Source organism: Hemitrygon akajei, chromosome 1, assembly GCF_048418815.1.
Source record: "Hemitrygon akajei chromosome 1, sHemAka1.3, whole genome shotgun sequence".
In the NCBI taxonomy this organism is placed as follows: Eukaryota; Metazoa; Chordata; class Chondrichthyes; order Myliobatiformes; family Dasyatidae; genus Hemitrygon; species Hemitrygon akajei.
The window spans coordinates 58,370,560-58,392,564 of record NC_133124.1 but is presented as its reverse complement, the minus strand read 5'-3'; the positions used below and the strand labels follow the sequence as shown (position 1 = coordinate 58,392,564).

The 22,005-nt window shown below is 42.3% G+C and overlaps 1 protein-coding gene across 6 annotated transcripts in view; it reads left to right on the top strand.

Annotated features, from left to right (window-relative positions):
• The window catches only part of lpin2 (lipin 2), a 115,626-nt gene that overhangs the window by 67,033 nt on the left and 26,588 nt on the right, over nucleotides 1-22,005 (top strand). For 5 of the 6 annotated variants that reach the window (XR_012098739.1, XM_073043711.1, XM_073043721.1 and 2 more), the window contains exons 4-9: nucleotides 2,574-2,872; nucleotides 3,464-3,565; nucleotides 5,605-5,728; nucleotides 10,306-10,669; nucleotides 16,243-16,360; nucleotides 20,011-20,198. Coding sequence is in view for 5 of the 6 variants with exons in the window: in XM_073043711.1 (XP_072899812.1) it covers nucleotides 2,574-2,872; nucleotides 3,464-3,565; nucleotides 5,605-5,728; nucleotides 10,306-10,669; nucleotides 16,243-16,360; nucleotides 20,011-20,198 (1,195 nt within the window). In the remaining variant the exon portion in view is untranslated. The remainder of the gene's footprint in view (nucleotides 1-2,573; nucleotides 2,873-3,463; nucleotides 3,566-5,604; nucleotides 5,729-10,305; nucleotides 10,670-16,242; nucleotides 16,361-20,010; nucleotides 20,199-22,005) is intronic. The other variant, XM_073043702.1, reaches the window with a different exon arrangement.

Below are 22,005 nucleotides of genomic sequence, written 5' to 3'. Positions count from 1 at the left end.
ACCCTAATTTGCTTCAAGACAGCAAACACCTCCTCTGTAATCTATATCGGGTCCATGATCTCACTACTGCTTAGCCTCAATTCCATAGACTCGGTGTCTGTCTCCTGAGTAAATAGAGATGCAGAAAATCCATTTATGATCTCCGCCATCTCTTTTGGCTCCACACATGGATTACCATTCTGATCTTCCATTTTTTTGTCCCTTCCAATCCTTTTGCTCTTAACAGCTGTAGAAACACTTAGAATTCTCCTTCGGATTGTCTGCTAGGGCAACCCTGTGCCTTCTTTTAGCCCTCCCAATTTCTTTCTTGAATGTTCTCTTGCATTTCTTATACTCCATAAATACCTTATTTGTTCCAACCTGTCTATGCACCTCCTTTTATTTTAAACTGGTGTCTCAATATCTTGCAAAGCAAGGATCCCTAAACCTGTTAACTTACCTTTTATTCTGACAGGCACATAAGCTTTGTAATCTCAGTTTCACTTTTGAATGTCTCCCACTTACCAAGTACAGCTTTGCCAGAAAACAGCCTGTCCCATTCCACACTTGCCAGATCCTCTCTGATGCCACCAAGTTAGAATCTCGACCCGTGGACCAGGCCCATCCTTTTTCCATATTTACTTTGAAACTAATGGCATATGGATCACTAGGTGCAAAGTGTTCCCCTACACAACCTTCTAGACCTGCCCTGTCTCATTCCCTAGTAGCAGATTGTGTATCACGCATACCTCATTGGGTCTTCCATGTACTGATTAAGGAAACATCATGAGCACATTTGGCAAACTCTATCCCATCTAATCCTTTTACACTTTGGGAGTCCCAGTCAATATGTTGAAAGTTAAATCACCTATTAGAACAATCTTGTGCTTCTCACAACAGTCTGCAAACTCTGTTCCAATTTCCTCTAAATACCACGGACTGTTGGGTGATCTATAATATAACATCATTAATATGGTCATACCTTATTCCTCAGTTCTACCCATAAGCCTTACTAGACGAGTTCTCCATTTTGTCCTGACTGAGCACTGCCATGACATTTTCCGTGACTGCTAACGCCACTTCTTCCCTTTTAATCCCTCCCTCTGTTGTGTATAAAGCAATAGAATCCCAGAATATTGAGCTGTCAGTCCCACCCCTCATGCAAGTAAGTCTTACTAATGGCTACAATATCATAATTCCATATGTTGGTCCATGCCCTGAGCTCATCTACCTTTTCTACAATACTGCTTGCATTGAAATATACGCAACTCAGAACATTAGTCCCACCATATTCAACCTTTTGATTCCTGACTTTGTTTGAGGTTGTAACAAAATCTGCCTCCGCAGCTTCTCCACTAATTGTTCTAGCATAATGGTCCCCATCCACCTGCTACTCAAGTTTAAACATCCCTGTGCAGTACTAGCAAACCTTCCCACTAGGCAATTAGGCCCCCTGCAGTTCAGGTGCAAATTATCTCTTCTCCATGGGTCCCACCTTCCTTGGAAGAGAGCCCAATGATCCAAAAATCTGATACCCTCCCTCTTACACCATCTTTTTAACCAAGTGGTAGATCTTCCAATTTCTGGCCTCAGTAGCATGAGGCATGGGTAACAATCCTGAGATCACAACCCTGGAGGTCCTGTCCTTAACTTAGCATCTAACTCCCTGAACTAATTTTGTAGAACCTTGTCCCTCTTCCTACCTATGTCGCAGGTACCTACATGGACCACAGCCTGTGGATGCTTGCCCTTCTCAAGAATGCTGAACTCTCGATCTGAGATGTCCCAGACCCTGGAACATACCATTGGGGAATTTCGTTCTCGTCCACAGAATTCCTTACTGTCACCCATTCTCCTGAGTCTTGCACCTTGAGTGTAACTACCTCTCTAAATGTCCTATCACCTGCTGAGCTTCCTGAATGATCTGGAGTTCATCCAGTTCCAGCTCCAACTCCTAATGTGGTATGTTAGAAATTGCAGCTGGATGCACTTCTTGCAGGTCAAGTTGTCAGGGATACTGGAGATCTCACTACCTTCTCATATCTTGCAAGAGGAGTATTCAACTATCCTACCTGGCATCCATACTATTCTAAACTGAAGCAATAACTAAACTGCGCTGGGGTGTGGGAGGGGGCGGGGGAAGGAATCTACCTACAGTTCTTCTGTTACTCTCACTCAAGCTTCTCCATGCTGAAACCTTGGAGCTAAAGGCTCAAATAACCACTCTAACACTGTCTACTCAAACAAAGGCTGATCCACTTGCCCCAACTTGCTTTTATTTGCTCTTGCCCATCAATTCCAATCACTGGTTGCTCCTCAAACACCAAGCTGCCACGAATCAATGCCTTATGTACTCAATTACCAAACCTGAGTGAACTATGTCTTCTTCCACTTCCAATCACTGATTGGCTGCTGCTCAAACTTAAGTCATTGATCATGAAAGAGGTAGTAGCAATTTGTGTAGATTTGGGTTAAAGACTCCTTATTTCTTTTAATTTGAGACTACATTTAAAGATATTTTGAGCAAGTAATTTCTAGTCTGCAATTGAGAAAATTCTGCATTGTGAACAGGCTGCCAATTTTTATTCAATTAGGAAGAAGTTCCTCCTCACTTGGCCACTTCTCCCATCCATACAGAAGAAGGGCAGTTCTTCAAGGATATGAACTTGGAGAAGTCTGGAGCCGACCTAATGGAAGATCAGAATTTGGAGAATGTTGTCCAGGAAGCAGACCCTGAGAGTGTAGTGTGCTCCGGCTCAGGGAAGAAGAAAAAGCGGCGTAAGAAAAAATTTAAATCAGATGGCAAAAAGGAAGATCGCACCTCTGGTGGAAGTGAAGAGATATTTGAAATGGACATGAGTTCTGAGGAAGACAAGCCAACCCACTCTTCCAGGTTGTTTCATCTTGTAGTTTCAACTTTTTATTTTAAAAAGGCTCCTTAAGCACCTAGTTTTTATTGGCTTTTGGCAAACTATACCTTGGGCTTTTGCTGAGAATAAAAGAGCAGTCTACTGTTGGTGCCAGTCAACAGTTTTGCAATTAAATGGTTTACCATGCAGAAGATTCAATAGATTTACAAATTGGGTGAATAAATGACCTTTAAAAAAAATGTTACTTGTCCAAGCAGAACAACAACATAGCAGGGAAGAAAACTCCTGTGAATTGTGAAATGAGTTGCTGGATGAGTTAATAATTAAATTATTAGCTTCAGGCCACAGCACATTACACTTAACATATTCTTGATTTATGTTTTTATGAAGTTGGGAAAAATAGGGGAAAATAAGGGGAGTGGAAATGAGAGTGATGGGATTGCTCTCCTGAGAACCAGAAATAACCCGGTGAAAACACTCCATTGTGCATTTTTTTTAAAAATTTAGGTTATCTGGAAAACCTGAAATAGTTGTAAATATGATCTTTTTTTAAATTACTTGTGAAAGTTTATGCTAATAATTTTAAAGGATATGCAATTGTTTTCTTTTTCCAGGGGTCCGATATATTCCTTGAAGGATAATGAGTTGAAAGATTCTCCAGCTTTTCAGCATATCAGTTACTCACATTCTGATGGTGACTTGTCTCCAGTTGAGAGGTATGTCTTGCAGTACTAAGTCAAAGAAAATTATGACAAACTTTTCTTCTAATCATTTTGCATATAGTATATATCGTAGCAGTGTTTTTAAAATTGCAGATATTTTTCTTTGTCAGTGGCTTTAAACTTATGACTAAGTGCTTATGACTAAGCACATCTCTAATGTCATATTTAAGTTTGCTGATGACACCACTGTCATTGGCCAAATCAAAGGTGAGGGTGAATCAGCTTATAGGATGAAGATTGAAAATCTGGCTGAGTGGTGTTGCAACAACAACCTCTCACTCTATGTCAACAAGACCAAGGAGCTGATTATTGAACTCAGGAGGAGAAAGCTGAAGGTCCTTGAGCCAGTCCTTATCGAGGGATCAGAGGTCAGGTGGATCAGCAATTTTAAATACCTTGACGTTATCAATTCAGAGGATCTGTCCTGGGTGCAGCACGTAGGTACCATTACAAAGAAAGCATGGCAGCACCTCTACTTAGAAGTTTGTGAAGATTTGGCATGCCATCTCAAACTTTGACAGATTTCTATAGATATAAGATGGAGAGTATCCTGACTGGCTACATCACGGCCTGGAATGAAAACACAAGTGTCCTTGATTGAAAATCCTACAAAAAGTAGTGGATACAGCCCAGTCCATCATGGATAAAACCCTCCCCACCAGTGAGCACATCTACACTGATGCTGTCACAGGAAAGCAGTATCGATCATCGAGGACTCCCACCTTCCAGGCCATACTCTCTTCTCACTGCTGCCATCAGGAAGAAGGAATAAGAGCTTCAGGACCCACACCACCAGTTCAGGAACAACTATTACCTCTGAACCATCAGGGTTGTGAACCAGAAAGGATAACTTCACTTAACCCATCGCTGAATTGTTCCCACAACCTGTAGACTCACTTTCAAGGTCTCTTCATCTCATGTTCTCAATATATATTGTTTATTTATTTATTATTTTTTCTCTTTCACATTTTCACAGTTTGTTGTCCTTTGCACGTTGGTTGTTTGTCCATTTTGTTGGATGTGGTCTTTCATTGATCTATTGTTTCTTGGATTTACTGTGTATACCTGCAAAAAAATCTAATCTTAGGGTTTTATGTACTTTGATAGTAAATTTAACTTGTAGATTCAAGTAGCAGTCATTGAATAATTTACATAGTTTACATTTTATAAATGTTAATGGAACTTGGAAATGTTCCTAAACTTAGATTGCTACCTTGTCTAAAGTAACATATGCAGTACCTCATTCAGATAAGCATACTATTGAAAAGTATTGATAGAGGTTTGTTTGACCGTGTTGATTATGATGTGCAGAGATATTTCTGAACTGAAAGATGGAGCTTCATAACGTAAGAAAAGTTAGTACTGCTTTTCATATCTTTTCTCCAGGCTTTCCCAAGTGCTTAATGAAAGCTAATTTGCACTTTACCTATGAATTTAAATCCTGGAATAATAACCATATGTGAACAAAGACATTATGCTGAGAATGACTTCATGATTGTTACCATTTTCTGCCTTAAGTAGTACATTTAATGAATTGCCATTTCCACTGAAATTGAGCTATTAAAAGGAAATATCGCAGCTATTAAAAGGAAATGCAAAAGTAACAAGAACATGAAGGTTTGATATTCTCCAGCTGTAGCACTGTATTTCTGAGGCAAGCAGACACAAGCTGTTCCTCTACCATTAAGAATAGTTCTGAAAATTCAAGCAATGCAAGTTCTGCTTTTGCTTTGGAAGCTTTATAAAATAATTCCTGAAATAAATGTAGGCTAGCCATTTCTCTTGAGCTTGATTGCAAATATATCTGTGGTAGGGACCTGAGCCAAATAGATCAACAGAATTCCAGGTTTAATACTTGCTATGTGCTGAAAACCTCTTAAAATTATTTTTCTGTATATATGCCGAGAATATTAATGTTATTTTGAGCAAAATAATTTTGTGACATTTAGAGTCACTAACAGATTTATTGCTTCTAAAATTCTATTCCTTCTATTACAAATATATTCTTTCTTTTTTGTTTTTCTTTCATTTAGAGGATCCTTCCCCGAGCTTGTTTCACCTAAAAGTGATTCTGAATTAATAGTGAAACCAACAGACAGGCTGATGTCTGAGTCCCACATAAAGTGGTCATGGGGAGGATTTCCAGAATCAACAAGGGTAATGAATTTAATTACATGCTTAAGTTTCCAATGGAGATATTTGTTATATGTTGAGTAACTGCCGTCTTCTCTAACTGATGTATTACTGTAAAGTCATGCCTTTTTGGTACATACACCTCATAAGGAAATTTTTTGGGAAAAAGCTTGTCTAAAAAGCATTTAGAGTTTTCTGAAATGCCAAGGATGAAAAAATTACTGCTTTTCATCATGAAGTATGTGACTATTTCAATATCTGAAGTTTTTGTTGTATTAATGACGGTATGATGGAATAAAATTGTGGTTTGCTACAGAAAAATTCTAAGATTTTCAGGTCATTGCCAGTATTGCATGCTATCACGAGAGGAATGAAGCACGTATGAACTAAATCCATGATCAGAGAAGTGGTAGACTAGGAAGACCTGGCATTTTTATGACATTGTAGCAGTGTGCTACACGCAGGCTGAAATAACGACACGTAGTCGGTGAGCTGCAGTTGCAAAAGAGGTTTATTCAAACCGCGGCCTCGCTTTAAAGCCTTCCTGTTCCGACCCTCCCCGGGTGGGAATGCTGTAGGGGGCGCATATTCACAGTCCCGTCCCGCGCGAGGGCTTTTCCCCTTGCTGGTGAAGCAGACTTGGCGCCCTTTTTGGGACCGGCCTCAATGCCGGCGCGCGCCACTTTGTGAGCTGGTTCGAGTGCGCTGGGAAGTGGGTCTCCACATAACCCCCCCCCCACCCAGAACCAGCGATACACCCCCCAATGTCCTCACTCTGGGTCAGTCCCTGTTTAGGAGGTCTGCCTCTGCGCCGCGGTGCCTGAATTTCGACCGGCTGCGCCAAGTCCACATGGGCCAGTTTGAGTCCCACTGTGAAAACCTCCTCTTTCCCCCTAATGTCCAGCACGAATGTGGACCCATTGTTTCTGATCACCATAAATGGCCCCTCTTAGGGCCATTGTAGCAGTGTCTGGTGTCCGCCCCGTCATACAAAAACGAACTTACAGTTCCACAGGTCTTTGGGTACGCAGGTCGGGTTCTGCCCATGCTGCGAAGTGGGTATGGAGGCCAGGTTACCGAGCCTCTCACGTAGTCTGTCCAGGACTGCTACGGGTTCTTCCTCTTGCCCCCTTGGGGCTGGTATGAACTCTCCTGAGACGACCAGGGGTGCGCCATACACCAACTCGGCTGACGAAGTGTGCAGATCCTCTTTGGGCACCGTGCGGATTCCGAGCAGGACCCAGGGAAGCTCGTCCACCCAGTTAGGTCCTCTCAGGCGGGCCATGAGAGCCGACTTTAGGTGACGGTGGAAACGCTCCACCAGTCCATTGGACTGTGGGTGGTAGGCAGTTGTGTGGTGCAGCTGTGTCCCCAAAAGGCTGGCCATAGCTGACCACAGGCTGGAGGTGAACTGGGCACCTCTGTCGGAGGTAATGTGGGCCGGTTCACCAAAGCGAGATACCCAGGTTGCGATTAGTGCCCGGGCACAAGATTCGGAGGTGGTGTCGGTGAGCGGGACCGCCTCTGACCATCTTGTGAACCAGTCCACGATAGTGAGGAGGTGCCGCGCTCCTCGCGACACTGGCAGAGGGCCCACGATATCCACATGAATGTGGTCGAAACGCCGGTGGGTGGGGTGGAACTGCTGCGGCAGAGCTTTGGTGTGCCGCTGCACCTTGGCTGTTTGGCAGTGCATGCACGTTTTGGCCCATTCACTGACCTGCTTGCAGAGTCTGTGCCAAACGAACCTGTTGGAGACCATCTGGACGGTTGTTGTGAATGGAGTCGAAAAGGCGCCGCCGCCAGGCCGCCGGGACAATGGGGCAGGGTTGGCCGGTGGTGACGTCACAGAGTAGGGTCCTCTCACCTGGGCCTACAGGGAGGTCCTGGAGCTGCAAACCGGAGGCTGCAGTCCTGTAACTAGGGATCTCCTCGTCTGCCTGCTGCGCCTCTGCCAGTGCTTCATACTCTACCCCCTGGGACAGGGCTTGGATGTCAGGTCTGGAGAGAGCGTCCGCCATGACATTGTCCTTTCCCGAGACATGCCGGATATCCATCGTGTATTCAGAGATGTAGGACAGATGTCGCTGCTGTCGGGACGACCAGGGGTCGGATGCTTTCGTGAACGCAAAGGTAAGCGGTTTGTGGTCTGTGAATGCGGTGAAGGGCCTACCTTCTAAGAAGTACCTGAAATGCCAGATTGCCAGGTATAATGCCAATAGTTCCCGGTTGAAAACATTGTATTTGAGCTCAGGTGGTCATAGGTGTTTGCTGAAAAACGCCAGGGGTTGCCAGCGACCCTTGATGAGTTGTTCCAGCACCCCACCGACTGCCATGTTCGATGCGTCCACTGTGAGGGCGGTAGGGACGTCCGTTCTGGGGTGCACTAGCATCGCAGCATTTGCCAAGGCTTCTTTGGTTTTAACGAAAGCAGCGGCGGACTCCTCGTCCCAGGTAATGTCCTTGGCCTTACCCGACATCAGGGCAAACAGGGGGTGCATGATTCGGGCTGCTGAGGGGAGGAAGCGGTGGTAGAAATTCACCATACCCACGAATTCCTGAAGGCCTTTGATTGTGTTGGGTCGGGGGAAATGGCGGACCGCGTCTACCTTGGTGGGCAGAGGGGTTGCCCCATCTTTAGTAATCCTGTGGCCCAGGAAGTCAATGGTGTCGAGCCCGAACTGGCATTTGGCCGGGTTGATTGTCAGGCCGTATTCACTCAGTCGGGCGTAGAGTTGACGGAGGTGGGACAGATGCTCCTGACGACTGCTGCTGGCTATGAGGATGTCGTCCAAATAGATGAAAGTGAAGTCCAGGTCGCGTCCCACCGCGTCCGTTAACCGCTGGAACGTCTGTGTGGCATTCTTTAGGCCGAACGGCGTGCGGAGGAACTTGAACGGGGTGATCAGTGCCTTTTTGGGGACAGCGTCCGGATCCATCGGGATTTGATGGTATCCCTGGACGAGGTCTACCTTGGAGAAGATCCGTGCGCCATGCAGGTTTGCTGCAAAGTCCTGAATGTGCAGCACAGGGTAGCAGTCCGGTGTTGTAGCCTCGTTCAGCCTGCGGTAGTCGCCGCATGGTCTCCAGCCCCCTGTTGCTTTGGGCACCATGTGCAGGGGGGAGGCCCATGGGCTGTCGGACCGCCGTATGATCCCCAATTCCTCCATCCTCTTGAACTCCTCCTTCGCCAGTCGAAGCTTGTCCGGGGGAAGCCTTCAAGCATGGGCGTGGAGGGGTGATCCTTGTGTCGGGATGTGGTGCTGTACGCCATGTCTGGGCATGGCTGCCGTGAACTGTGGTGCCAGAACCGATGGGAAATCCGCCAGGACTCTGGTGAAGTCGTTGTCGGACAGCGTGATGGAGTCCAGGTGTGGGGCTGGCAACTGGGCTTCACCCAGGGAGAACGTTTGAAAAGTCTCGGCGTGGACCAGTCTCCTCCCTTGCAGGTCGACCAGTAGGCTGTGAGCTCGCAAAAAATCCACTCCCAGGAGCGGTTGGGCTACAGCAGCCAGTGTGAAGTCCCACGTGAACCGGCTGGAACTGAACTGTAGCTGCACCATATGGGTGCCGTAGGTCCTTACTGTGCTGCCGTTCGCAGCCCTTGGTGAGACCCGGTGTTCTGTTGCGGGTGTCGTAACTTGTCGGAAGTAAGATGCTGATCTCGGCTCCGGTGTCGACCAAAAAGCGGCGTCCCGACTGCTTGTCCCAGACATACAGGAGGCTATTCTGATGGCCAGCCGCCGTAGCCATCAGCGGCGGCTGGCCCTGGCGTTTCCCGGGAACTTGCAGGGCGGGCTTCTGCGCCCCACCGCTGGTGGTAGAAGCACCATTGTTGGTTGGTCTCCTCACTTCTACTTCTGGGCTGTGCAGCCGGGCCTGGTCTGGTTTGCTGCCGGGAGTGTGGCCTGGTGATCTGTGCGACGGATGCCCCACTCTCCTTCTTGGCTTTCCACAGCACGTCTGCCCGGACTGCCACCTTCCAGGGGGTCGCTGAAATCCACGTCGGACAGCAGCAGGCGTATGTCCTCGGGCAGCTGCTCCAGGAACGCCTGCTCAAACATGAGGCAGGGCTTGTGACCTCCAGCCAGGGACAGCATCTCGTTCATCAAAGCCAACGGCGGCCTGTCCCCCAGACCATCCAGGTGCAGTAAGCGGGCAGCTCGCTCACGCCATGAGAGTCCGAAAGTCCTTATGAGTAGGGCTTTGAATTCTGTGTATTTGCCGTTCTCCGGGGGCAACTGTATTGAACCCCTCAACCTGGGCGGCTGTCTCCTGGTCGAGGGAGCTCTCCACGTAGTAGTAACCTGTGGCATCCGAGGTTATCTGCCGAATGTGGAATTGGGCTTCTGCTTGCTGGAACCATAGGTGAGGTCGCAGCATCCAGAAGCTTGGCAGTTTTAACAAAACTGCATGAACAGATACGGTGTCATTCATCTTCGGCTCAAATATCGTTTGGGCCGTCGGGGTCACCTAATCCATTCTCTTAACTGATAAGTTTGTGATTTGGTTAAATTTTATTATGTGCTTTGTTAAGTGGATTTAAAATTGTTTCCTTAACATGCAGGTGAAGTGACCAGTGTCTGATTTAAATGTTTTAGGTGAATAAAGTAGAGAAACAGGAACAACCAAGAGCCCTCACAATTACACCATCTGAAAACACTCACTTCAGGGTCATCCTCAGTTCTGCTGCCATGGATGTGGATGTAACTGATGGGGAAAGCACAACTCATACTTTATTGAAACCTGAGCCGAGAACACACGTGAACAATAGCCAGACAATCACTGACAGCACAGTTATATCCTCAAAGGAAATATCTACTGAAATACTTGCACAATCCCCACTTCAGCAGAGCAACCCAGCATCTAAAATGACTGTGGTATCTCAAATGGACAGAATCCCTACAGACTCTGGAATGCAGCCTTCAGTTTTTGCAAAATTAGATTCTCCATCAAAGAAAAAAGGTAATATATTTTGAAAAGAAATAGCCCTCTTGTTCGCGTCTATAATATCCAAGGTGTAAGGAAGATTGTTTCCATCTTTTTGCTGATGAAATACTGAGCTCGCAATGGAAAATGCAGGGAAAGATTGTTTATCTTGAGTCATAGTTTACAGAGTGGTATCTATCTGTACATTTTGCTGCTACATGCTTGGGCATTGCGTTGAAGCCAAATTTGAGACACTCTGTAGAGTAATAACATTTGTCTGCCTGAATGCAATTAAAATCTATCTTAAGAATTGTGGAATCTGTTTTGAACTGTATTTTTCTCCATGATTACTGATCCATGATCTATGCAGGGCATGCTACTATCACTGGCATCCACCACTTGAGGATGCTATCCAAATACAAGTTGGCAGAATATCCCAGATACAATACAGGGAAAACTGTCGAAAAGTGGGATTGAACTGCAATAGTCAATATTAGAGCAGGTGACATGACACATTTTATAAGGCATCTTGGAGTAGGGGGGCAAGTGAAAGTTGTAATGAAATTATCAGTTTCAGGCTCTTTAAGGTTCAGTTGCTGGTGACAGTGATTTTAAAACTGATCCTACAATCCTACTCTTAAAAGGTTGTCATGTTAGATATGACTAGATCCCTATGCACCACTAACTGTTGGCGTCATATCGGCATCTTGGAAAATGCTCTAATCATGTGATGTAAAGAAACTGGCAGAATTAATGTAGATTTATGAAAGAAAAATAATATTTGATTAATTTGGGGGGGAAATGGAGGACTTGTTTAGTGGAGTTGATAAGGGAAAATTGATGTATATGAAGTACTTGGATTTTAAAAGGTCTTTTAATAAGGTTCCACATTGGAAATTGATGAGCAGGATTAGAGCGCATAGAACTGGGGAAATACCCTAGCGTGGAATGAGAATAAGTTAACAGTGGGAAAATGGTAATGATCAGCTGGTCTTCTGGGGTTTTCAGGCTGTAACTACTGGAAAATGCATCAAGATTCACAAAGAATATCACTGATGGGACCAAATATAACAATTTAAAAATTTGCTGGTGAAACTAAATTAAATGGAAATATCAGTAGTAATGAGAATATAAAGAGGCAAGAAATAGAAATAGAAATAGGAAATAGGAAATATAAATAGGAGTGTTTGGGATGAAGTACAGTGTGGATGAATGAGGTTGTCAACCCAGGTAGAAAATTCAGAAAACCGAGTATTTAAAATGATGAGAGATTGGGAAATGATGTTCAAAGGGACTTCAGAAAACTTAACACAAAAGTGCAGCAGGTAATTACAAAAGCACGTGGCCTTTTGGGTTTATTTTCAAGAAGGTTTGAGTGCAGGGATAATGTCTTTCTACGATTATGTAGAGCCTTGATGAGACCTTGCCAAAAACAGGACACATTTTCAATAGAAGGAATGCTGGGTGATTAATCTACAACTATGACTTAGCCCCCCAAATAAGGGGAAGCTATTTGAGTGTGTATAAAAGTGACGGGCTACACCTTAACCCGAAAGGGACCATTGTCCTCACACTCAGGTTTACTAGAACAGTTAGGGATGGGTTAAGCTAATTTGGTAGAAGGATGTGACCCTGCGTGATAAGGGATGTAAAGGGGCAGTTGGTATAAAAGCAGAGGCAGTGTGTAGTGTGACTGTCAGGAAGGACAAGCAAATGATGGAACAAAATTGCAATCAGTACGATGAGTTGCAATATAATAGGGAGACAAAATTGAAAAGGATGACTAATACAGGACTTGAAGATGTTATATTTGAATGCACAGTATATGGAATAAGGTAGATGATCTTGTAGCATATTTAGAGCTTGGCAGGTATGACGTTGTGGGGATCTCTGAGTTGTGGCAGAAAGAAGATCATAGTTGGGAGCTTAACATTCAAGGATACACATTGTATCGAAAGAACAGGCAAGTAGGCAAAGGGGGTGGCTTGGCTCTGTTGGTTTAAGAAATGAAATCAAATCCTTAGGAAAAAAGGTGACTCACAGTTGGAAGATGTAGTATCATTATGGATGGAAGTAAGGAACTGTAAAAATAAAAAGACCTTGATGGGAGTTATATATAGGCCTCTGAACAGTAGCCAGAATATGCACTACAAATCACAACAAGAAATAGAATTTGTGTGTCAAAAGAGCAATGTTACTATAGTTATGGGGGATTTCAATATGCAGTAGATGGGGAAAATCAGGTTGGTGCTGGATCCTAAGAGGAAGAATTTCTGGTATGCCTTTGAGATGGCTTTTTAGAGCAACTGGTGGTTGAACCTAGGTCATCAGCTATTCTGGATTGGGCGTGTTGTAATGAACTGGGTTTGATTAGGGAGCTTAGGTGATAGTGATTATAATAAGATAGAATTTGCCCTGCAATTTAAGAGAAAGAAGCTGAAGTCAGATGTATCAGTATTACAGTGGAGTAAAACAAATTACAGAGGTATAAGAGAGAGCTGGCCATCAATGATTGAAAGGGGACACAAGCAGGGGTGGCAGCAGAGCAGCAATTATTGGAGTTTCTGGGAGCATCTCAAAGATGTCGTATCCTAAAGGTAGGATGACACAACTGTGGCTCACAAGAAATGTCAAAGCCAACATAAAAGCCCAAAGAGAAGGCATATAATAGAGCAAAAATTAGTGGGAAGTTAGCCTACTGGGGAGCTTTTAAAAATCAACAGAAGGCAACTAAAAAGCCAAAAGGAGCAAAATGATGAAATATGAAGACAAGCTAGCCAATAATATCAAAGAGATTACCAAAGGTTTTATCATGTACTTAAAGAGCAAAAGAGAGGCGAGGATAGATATTGGACTGCTGGAAAATGGCACTGGGGAGAGATAGTACAAGGGACAAGGAAGCGGCAGATGAATTGAATAGGTATTTTGCATGTCTTCACTGTGGAAGACACTAGCAGTATCCTAGAAGGGTGAGAGTGTCATGGGTCAGAAGTTAGTATAGTTGTTATTACTAGGGAAAAGGTACTTGGGAAGCTGAAAAATCTGGAGGTGCATAATTCAACCAGACCAGATGGACCCAGGGGTTCTGAAAGAGGTAGCTGAAGAGATTGTGGAGGCATTAATAACGATCTTTCCAGAATCACTAGATTCTGGCATGGTTCTGGAAGACTGGAAAATTGCAAATGTCACTCCACTCTTCAAGAAGGGATGGAGAGAGAAGAAAGAAAATAATAAGCCAGTTAGTCTGACCTCTGGTTGGGAAGATGTTGGAGTTGATTGTTAAGTCTGAGGTTTGGAGATACTTGGAGGCACATGATAAAATCAGTCAGAGGAAAATCTTGCCTGACAAATTTCTTGGAATTATTTGAAGAAATAACAAGCAGGATAGACAAAACAGAATCAGTGGATGTTGTGTATTTCGAGTTTCAGAAGGCCTTTGACAAGGTGCCCCACATGAGGCTGCTTAACAAGGTACAAGCCCATGGGATTACAGGAATGATAAAGGCATGCATAAAGCAGTGGCAGTTTGGTAGGAGGCAAAATAGTGGGAATAAAGGGAGCCTTTCTTGGTTGGCTGCTGGTGACTAGTGGTGTTCCACAGTGGTCGGTGTTGGGTCCATTTCTTCTTAGGTTGTATGTCAATGATTTGGATGATGGAATTGATGGCTTTCTGGCCTAGTTTGCAGGTGATATGAAGATAGATGCAGGGGCAGGTACTATTGAGGAAGCAGGGAGACTGTAGAAGAACTTAGATTAGCAGAACAGGCAAAGAAGTGGTGGATGGAATAATGTCAGGCAGTGTACAGTCATGCACTTTGGTAGAAGGAATGGAAGTGTACTATTTTATAAATGGGGAGAAAATTCAAAAATCCAAAGTGCAAAGGGACTTGGGAGTCCTCATACTGGATTCCCTAAAGGTGAAACCTGCAGGTTGAGTCTGTGGCGAGAAAGGCAAATGCAATGTTATCATTGATTTCGGGAGGACTAGATATTAAAACAAGGGTGTAATGCTGAGTCTTTTTAAGGCACTAGTGAGGCCTCACTTGGAGTATTGTGAGTAGTTTTGGGTTCCTTATCTAAGAAAAGATATGTTGGACATTGGAGGGGTTTCAAAGGAGGTTCACAAAAATGATTCTAGGATTGAAAGGCTTATTGTATAAGGAGCGTTTGATGGCTCTGGGCCTGTAGTTGCTAGAATTTGGACGAATGATGGGGGGGAATCTCATTGAAACCTATTCAATGTTGAAAGGCCTGGACAGAGTGGATGGGGAGAAGATGTTTTCTATAGTGGAAGAGGTTAGGACCAGAGGGCATAGCCTTAAAGTAGAGGGCATCCATTTAGGACAGAGATAAGGAGGAATTTCTTTTGCTAGATCATGATGAATCTGTGGAATTAATTGCTACAGGCACTTGTGGAAGCCAGGTCATTGAGTGCATTTAAGGTGGACATTGATGGATTCTTGATACGTTGGAGTGTGAAAGGTCAAGGGGAAAAAGACAGAGATTAGGTAAATGGATCAGCTATGATCAGATGGTGGAGCAGACGCAATGGGCTGAATGGTCTAATTCTGCTCCAATATCTTATGGACTGTGAGGAAAAATTTCTTCACTCATTGTGGCAGATCTTTGGAATTTTGTACCCTGGATGCCCATTGGGTTCAATCAGGAGACCTTGCAACACAACGAGACTATACCAGCTTAACAGAGCAAGGCTTTCCTCTAATAATTTTCCCCGTGTTCTCAACCTTTTTGCTATCCAACTATACATACGGGCAACTTACCATTGCTAAATTATCTACAACCTGCATATTGTTGGGCTGTGGGCAAAAATCAGAGCATGCAGCATAGCAGTACAAGCATATGGGGACTGTGCAAATTCCAAACATGAGCAGCTCAAGGCGTGAAAAATGATTGCATTTAAAATGGGAATTGATTGACTTTTGGAGAGTCTAAGGGATAAGAGGATCAAGTAGAAAAAGTCAGGCATGAACTTGTTATTTGCTTGCTTTTGTTGTTTGCACAATTAGTTTTTTTCTACACATTGGATGTTTGATGGTCTTTTTAAAACTCATCTCCTTATAGGCAACCAAGACAAAAAACCTAATAGGTTTCTTTGTCTTGGTTGCCTATAAGGAGATGAGTCTCAAGGTTGTATATAACATACATACTATGATAATAAATGTACTTTGAACTTTGTTGAAAAGTAGAACTGGTTAAGAGCCCTACTTGTGTTTATTTTATATTGTAAGTGATGTGGCTGAACTTAATGTTTCCAGAAGGTTGTAATTTAAGTGCAAGGTAGTTCCTGGGCAGAAACCAGAAATAATGGAATCAAATAGTTCAGAATTTGTAAAATTAGCAAGATATCAAATTGCCAAAGATAGTGTATTTGCCTATTGTTCTTTCAGAAAGCAAAAAACTTTAAGATCTCATCTAAAACTTTTCAAATTTTTAATGCACATGTGCAGAGAAACTTCTTGAATTTGATATGAGTTTGAGAGAGATAACATGTTCTTGGATTTTACCCACAATGTAATTTGAGAGGTATTTAGGATTTTTGCATAACTAGAGAGTGTAGAAAGTTGTTAAAGCTATTTATGAAAAGTCAGATTTGTTTGTTTATACAGGTCTCCATAAACGAAGTCAGCACCAAGGACCTGAAGACATCTATTTGGATGATCTGCCTGTGTTGGAACCTGAGGTTGCTGCTCGCTATTTTCCTAAAAGGTGCTATTTTGTTTGGCAAAGGGTTCTCAACCTGAAATGTTAATTTAAAGATGCTGTATGATGAGTGATTCCAACATTTGATTTTACATCATGCCAACCTTCTATGATAGGCTGGTTTGGGAATACTGATATAGGCAAGTCAAAGAGAAATGTCAGACATTTCTGGTCACGAACAGCTCTCTAAATGTGCCCTGATAAATTTCTATTTTTTTTCCAGATTCCAGTAAATGGAAATCAAATTTGACTTTACAGTTTATCTCACAGTCAAATGATATTTCAGGGTGAACATCTGTCAGTTTTGTGTTTCTATAATTCCTGATAAATATGTCACCAGTGGAGAATTCGATCCCATCTTTTGCTCTACCTCTCAAATATTCTACAATGCAAACTATAAAGATTCATTATTTACACATTAATGATTCATGCACTTGACCAGGTGCTACAGAATTGTTGAGTGTTCAAGAACCATTCTGACTTTTGTACTTGTTTGAGATAATATTCATTCCCAGCCAATTTGACTAGCAAAATTTACATTCAGTTCAAGATAAAGTATATTCTCATAAGCTTTGAATTCTTATACCTAAAGCTACTAGTTTCAATTAGTTAAGGTCCCTTGGTGATTAAGCAGTACCTTTCCCTTTATTCCAGCTGTCATGTAGTGCATGCAGCAGTAATCTATTGTTGGAATTTAATATTGCAACATCTGTTTGCTCAATGGTGCTAGGTTTCATTAGATTATCATCTTCATTGATCACCTAAAACAGGAGTTCCCAACCTGCGGTTAATCGTAGGGATCCATGGCATTAAAAAAAAAGTTTGGAAAGCCCCCAACATAAAGCATTCACAAAACAAGACTTTCATCACATCCCTGCTGTCTGCCTTTTTAAATCCTTTCCATTGCATTTGATCTATAAATTGTTGTGCAAGTATTAAAACAATATCTAATTTTCAATTGTGCTATTTAATAACTGTACATTCACATAAAATGCAGTTTTGTACAAAACTGATAACTACAAAAGGGAAGAACTATTGTACTGGGAATTTATGCTTGGTAATTTCCCTGGGGCTTTCAAGTAGTATGTTAACATGCCTTCTCCTTGTTTCTCACATCACTGAATCACTCCGTGTAAGTGGATATCCAAGCAGACGGTGGTAATGGTGGCATGCTTGCTTGCATTTGTCAATATATTGAGTACAATAGGAAAGAAGTCACATTGCAGCTTTTTAAAACTTTAGTTGGGCTGCATTTGGAGAATTCTGTGCAATTCTGGTCATCCCATTACATGGAAGATGTGTATGATTTAGAAAAGATAGAGAAGAGGCTTACTAAGAAGAGCTATAAGAAGTTGTTAGACAAACTGCAGCAAAGGGAGGTTGAGGGGAGTCCTGATAGAAGTTATAAAATTGTGAGGCATAGATGAGGTAGTTGGCCAGCATCTTTTTCCCCCATGGTGGAAATATCAAATACCAAGGCTATAAGGTTAGAAGAGGAAAATTGCAGTGGTGCTAGAAAGTTTGTGAATCCTGTAGAATTTTCTCTATTTCTGCATAAATATGTACTAAAATATAATCAGGTCTACACAAGTCCTAAGACTAAATAATGAAAACCCAATTAAATAAAGAACATGAAAGCATTATTTTTGTTCATTTATTTATTGAGGAAAAATTATCCAAAATTACATGAATTTGTTGGAAAAAGTATTTGAACCTCTTGGGTAATACCTTCTACAAAAGCTATTTGGAGTCCGATATTCCAATCAATAAGGTGAGATTGAAGGTGTGGGTTGAAAAGGTGCCCTGCCCTAGAAAAAAGGCAGACAAAGTCAGGTTCCTGACAGAGCCTGCTCTTCTCAAGAAAGATCTGTTTATGTGCACCATGTCTCGATCAGAACAACTTTCAGAGGAGCTTAAAAGAATTGTAGAAGTGCATGAAGCTGGAAAAGGCTACTAAAGCATTTCTAAAGACACAGTAACAGAAATTGTCTACAAATGGAGGAAACTCAGTCTGATTGCTACTCTCCTAGGAGTGAAGCTCCTGCAAAGATCACACCAAGAACGCAATGTGCAATGCTGAAGGAGTTGAAAAAGAACCCAAGGGTAACAGCAAAAGACCTGCAGAAATCTCTAGAGTTTGCTAAAGTCTTTGTTCATGCGTCCACTAGAAGAAAAACACTGAACAAGAATGGTGTTCATGGACGGAAACCACTGTTCTCCAAGAAAACACTGCTGCTCATCTCAAGTTTGACAAAGACCAACTGGATGTACTACAACACCTCTGGGACAATGTTCTATAAACAGATGAGACAGAAATTTAACTTTTTGACAAAAATGCCCACCACTATGTTTGAAGGAAAAAGGGCACTGCACACTAACATCAAAACCTCATCCCAACTGTGAAATATGGTGGAAGGAGCATCATAGTCTTGGGCTGCTTTGTTGCCTCAGGGTCTGGACAGCTTGTAATTGTTGAGGAAACATTAAATTCAATATTGTATCAAAACATTTTACTTGAGAATGTCAGGGTAGCAGTCCGTCACCTGGAGTTTAATAGAAGTTGGATAATGCAACGAGACATTTATCTGAAAGACAAGAGTAAATTAACTGGTAAGGCTTCACTTTGAGGTTTAAAAAGAAAATTTGTGTGTTGAAATAGCTGTCTAAAAGTCCGACCATAATCCTATAGAAATGTTGTGGAAGGATCTAAAACAAGCAGTGCAAGGAAGCCCACCAACATCCCAGAGTTTTGTAAAGAGGAATGGCTTTAAATTCCCGCAAGCTGATGTTCAGGACTGATCAACAGCTACCAGAAACGTTTGGTTGAAGTTATTGCTGTACAAGGGGGTCACACCAATTACCAAAAGCAAAAGTTCACATAGTTTTTTCCAACAGATACATGTACATTGGATAATTTCGCTCAATAAATAAATGAACAAGTACAATGTTTTTGTGTTATTTATTTAATTGTGTTTTCTATCCAGTTTTGGGACTTGCGTGAAGATCTGATCACATTTTAGGTCATATTTATGCAGAAATAAAGAAAATTCTGCAGGGTTCACAAGCTTTCTAGCGCCACTGTATGCCTGAGGGAAGTTTCCCCCACCCCGCAGACCTTGTTTAAAAGGCTTTTATATAGACATGAATATGCAGGGAATGGAGGTATGTGGATCATGTGCAGGCAGAAGAGACTTAATTTCCATGGGTTGAGGAAGACGGTACTGTGGTGGTTAGCACAATTGCTTTATGCTGCCTGCAGTCACCTTATTGGGTTTTGATTCCCACTGCTGTCTGTAAGGATATTGTGCATTCTCCTCATGCTGTGTGTGTTTTCTCTAGGTGCTCTGATTTCTTCGCACATTCCATAGATATATAGTTAAGATTAGTAAGTTATGGATATGCTAAGTAGATGCCTGAGGCACAGCATCACTTGTGGGCTGCCCCAGCACAAGCCTTGCTGATTTGATTTGATGTAAGTGGCATATTTCACTGTATGTTGTGATGTATATGTCACAAATAAAGCTGATGGTCCTTTAATTCAAGGATACTAATGATGCAAACATTTATGACTGTTTTATTATGACAAATTTTTGAATATTCCCATTAACGCAACATACATTAAAATAAAGTATATACTTGTTTTTCTTCTCTTACAGTGAGTTTGACTGCAGTTCTAAACCATGGACTGAATCAGATGTGCAGTCTGATTCTCAGTCACCACAGTCAATAGAAAGTGTGGCAATAGATAGTGGCACCGAATGCCTCTATGATTCACCTTCCGATTTACCAGATATTGTATTCTCGCTCTGTGGAGGCCTAAGTGAAAATACTGAGATTTCCACTGGTAAGACAACAAGATGGTACATGAAGTGTTAAGAACAAAGTTGAATGTTGAGTGGAAAAACTCTTCACTCATTTCTAAATTTTAAGAAAATTGAGATCTGCCTTTTGATCTGATGATTTGCATCATATTAGTATAGTATAGAAGCAGTCAATTCAGCCCAGCCTTCTTTGCATAACTCCATAATCATATCTTTTTGTATTATTTGCATTTCACAGGTCAGATAAGCATTTTTAATCTGATCATTTGATTCCTATAGCATTCACTGTAATCATAAAGATTTCTTGTTATTCCTGCTTCTTTAACCTTCTGCCCTCTTTCAGTTCTGGTATTAATCTTAGTCATTTTGCAACTTCTCCATTTGTTATTTATATTATGGTGAATTTAATTTCATAATTATTGTCTTGTGTAATTTAAAGATTCAGTACAAAGCTTACTGAACTCTAAAGGGACTAATAACCCAACGGGAAGATCTGTTAATGCTGCACGATGGGGTTTAAACTGCAGCTGCAGGGGGGTGGGAACCAGAGTGCCAAACAGTTAGGGGAGAGGTTGTGGAGGCAGATGTCGGTAAGACCTCAGACAAAGTTAGGAATCAACTGGTGTACTGAGCTGCATGTATTTCAATGCATCATAGGAAAGGTGGGTAATAGTACTGAAGATGAGGTAGCTGGTTTAGAAACAGGCAATGTGTAGTGAGGAGAGGCTGTTGATGTGGCAAATTTGTAGTCAACAGGATGAGTTGCAACATAAAAGATGGACAAAATCGAGAAGGATAAATACAGGACTGAAAGTGTTATATTTGAATGTGCAGTAACAGAATAAAGTATCGGAACTTGCTGCACAGTTGCAGATTGGCAGGTATGATGTTGTAGCCATCACTGAATCATGGCTGAAAGAAGGTTATAGGTGGGAGCTTAATGTCCCAGGATACACATTGTATTGAGAGGATAGGCAGGAAGGCAGAGAATCAAGACATTAGAAAGAGGTGACATAGGGTTGGAAGGTGTTGAATCACTGTGGATAGAGCTAAGGATCTGCAAGGGTAAAAAGACCCTGATGGGAGTTGTATACAGACCCCAAAATAGTAGTAAGAATGTGGCGTACGAATTAGAACGGGAGATAGAAAACGCATGCCAAAGGGGCAGTGTTACAATAGCCATGGGGACTTCAATATGTAGGTAGATTGGGAATATCTGGTTGGCGCTAGATTCCAGGAGGGAGAATTTCTAGAGTGTCTATGAGATGGCTTTGTAGAGCAGCTCATTGTTGAGCCCACTAGGGGATTAGCTGTTCTGGATTGGGAGTTGTGCAATGAAGCAGAATTGATTACAGATCTTAAGGTAAAAGAACCCTTAGGGACAATTGATCAAAATATGATCAAATTCACCCTGAAAATAGAGAAAGTGAAACTAAGGTCACATGTATCAGTATTACAGTGGAGTAAATGGAATTCCAAAGGCATGACAGAGGAGTTGGCCAGAATTGATTGGAAAAGAACATTGGCAAGGATGACAACACAGCAGCAATGGCTGGAATTTCTGGAAGCATTTTGGAAGGCACAGGATATATACATCCCAAAGAGGAAGAAGTATTCTAAAGGCCAGATGAGACAACTGTGGATAACAAGAGAAGTCAAAGCCAACATAAACACCAGAGAGAGGGCATATAACAGAGCAAAAATTAGTGGGAAAGTAGAGGATTGGGAAGCTTTAAAAAACCAATAGAAAGTCATTAAGAAGGTAAAGATGGATTATGAAAGTAAGATGATCAATAATATTAAAGAGGATACCAAAGTTTTCTTCAGATG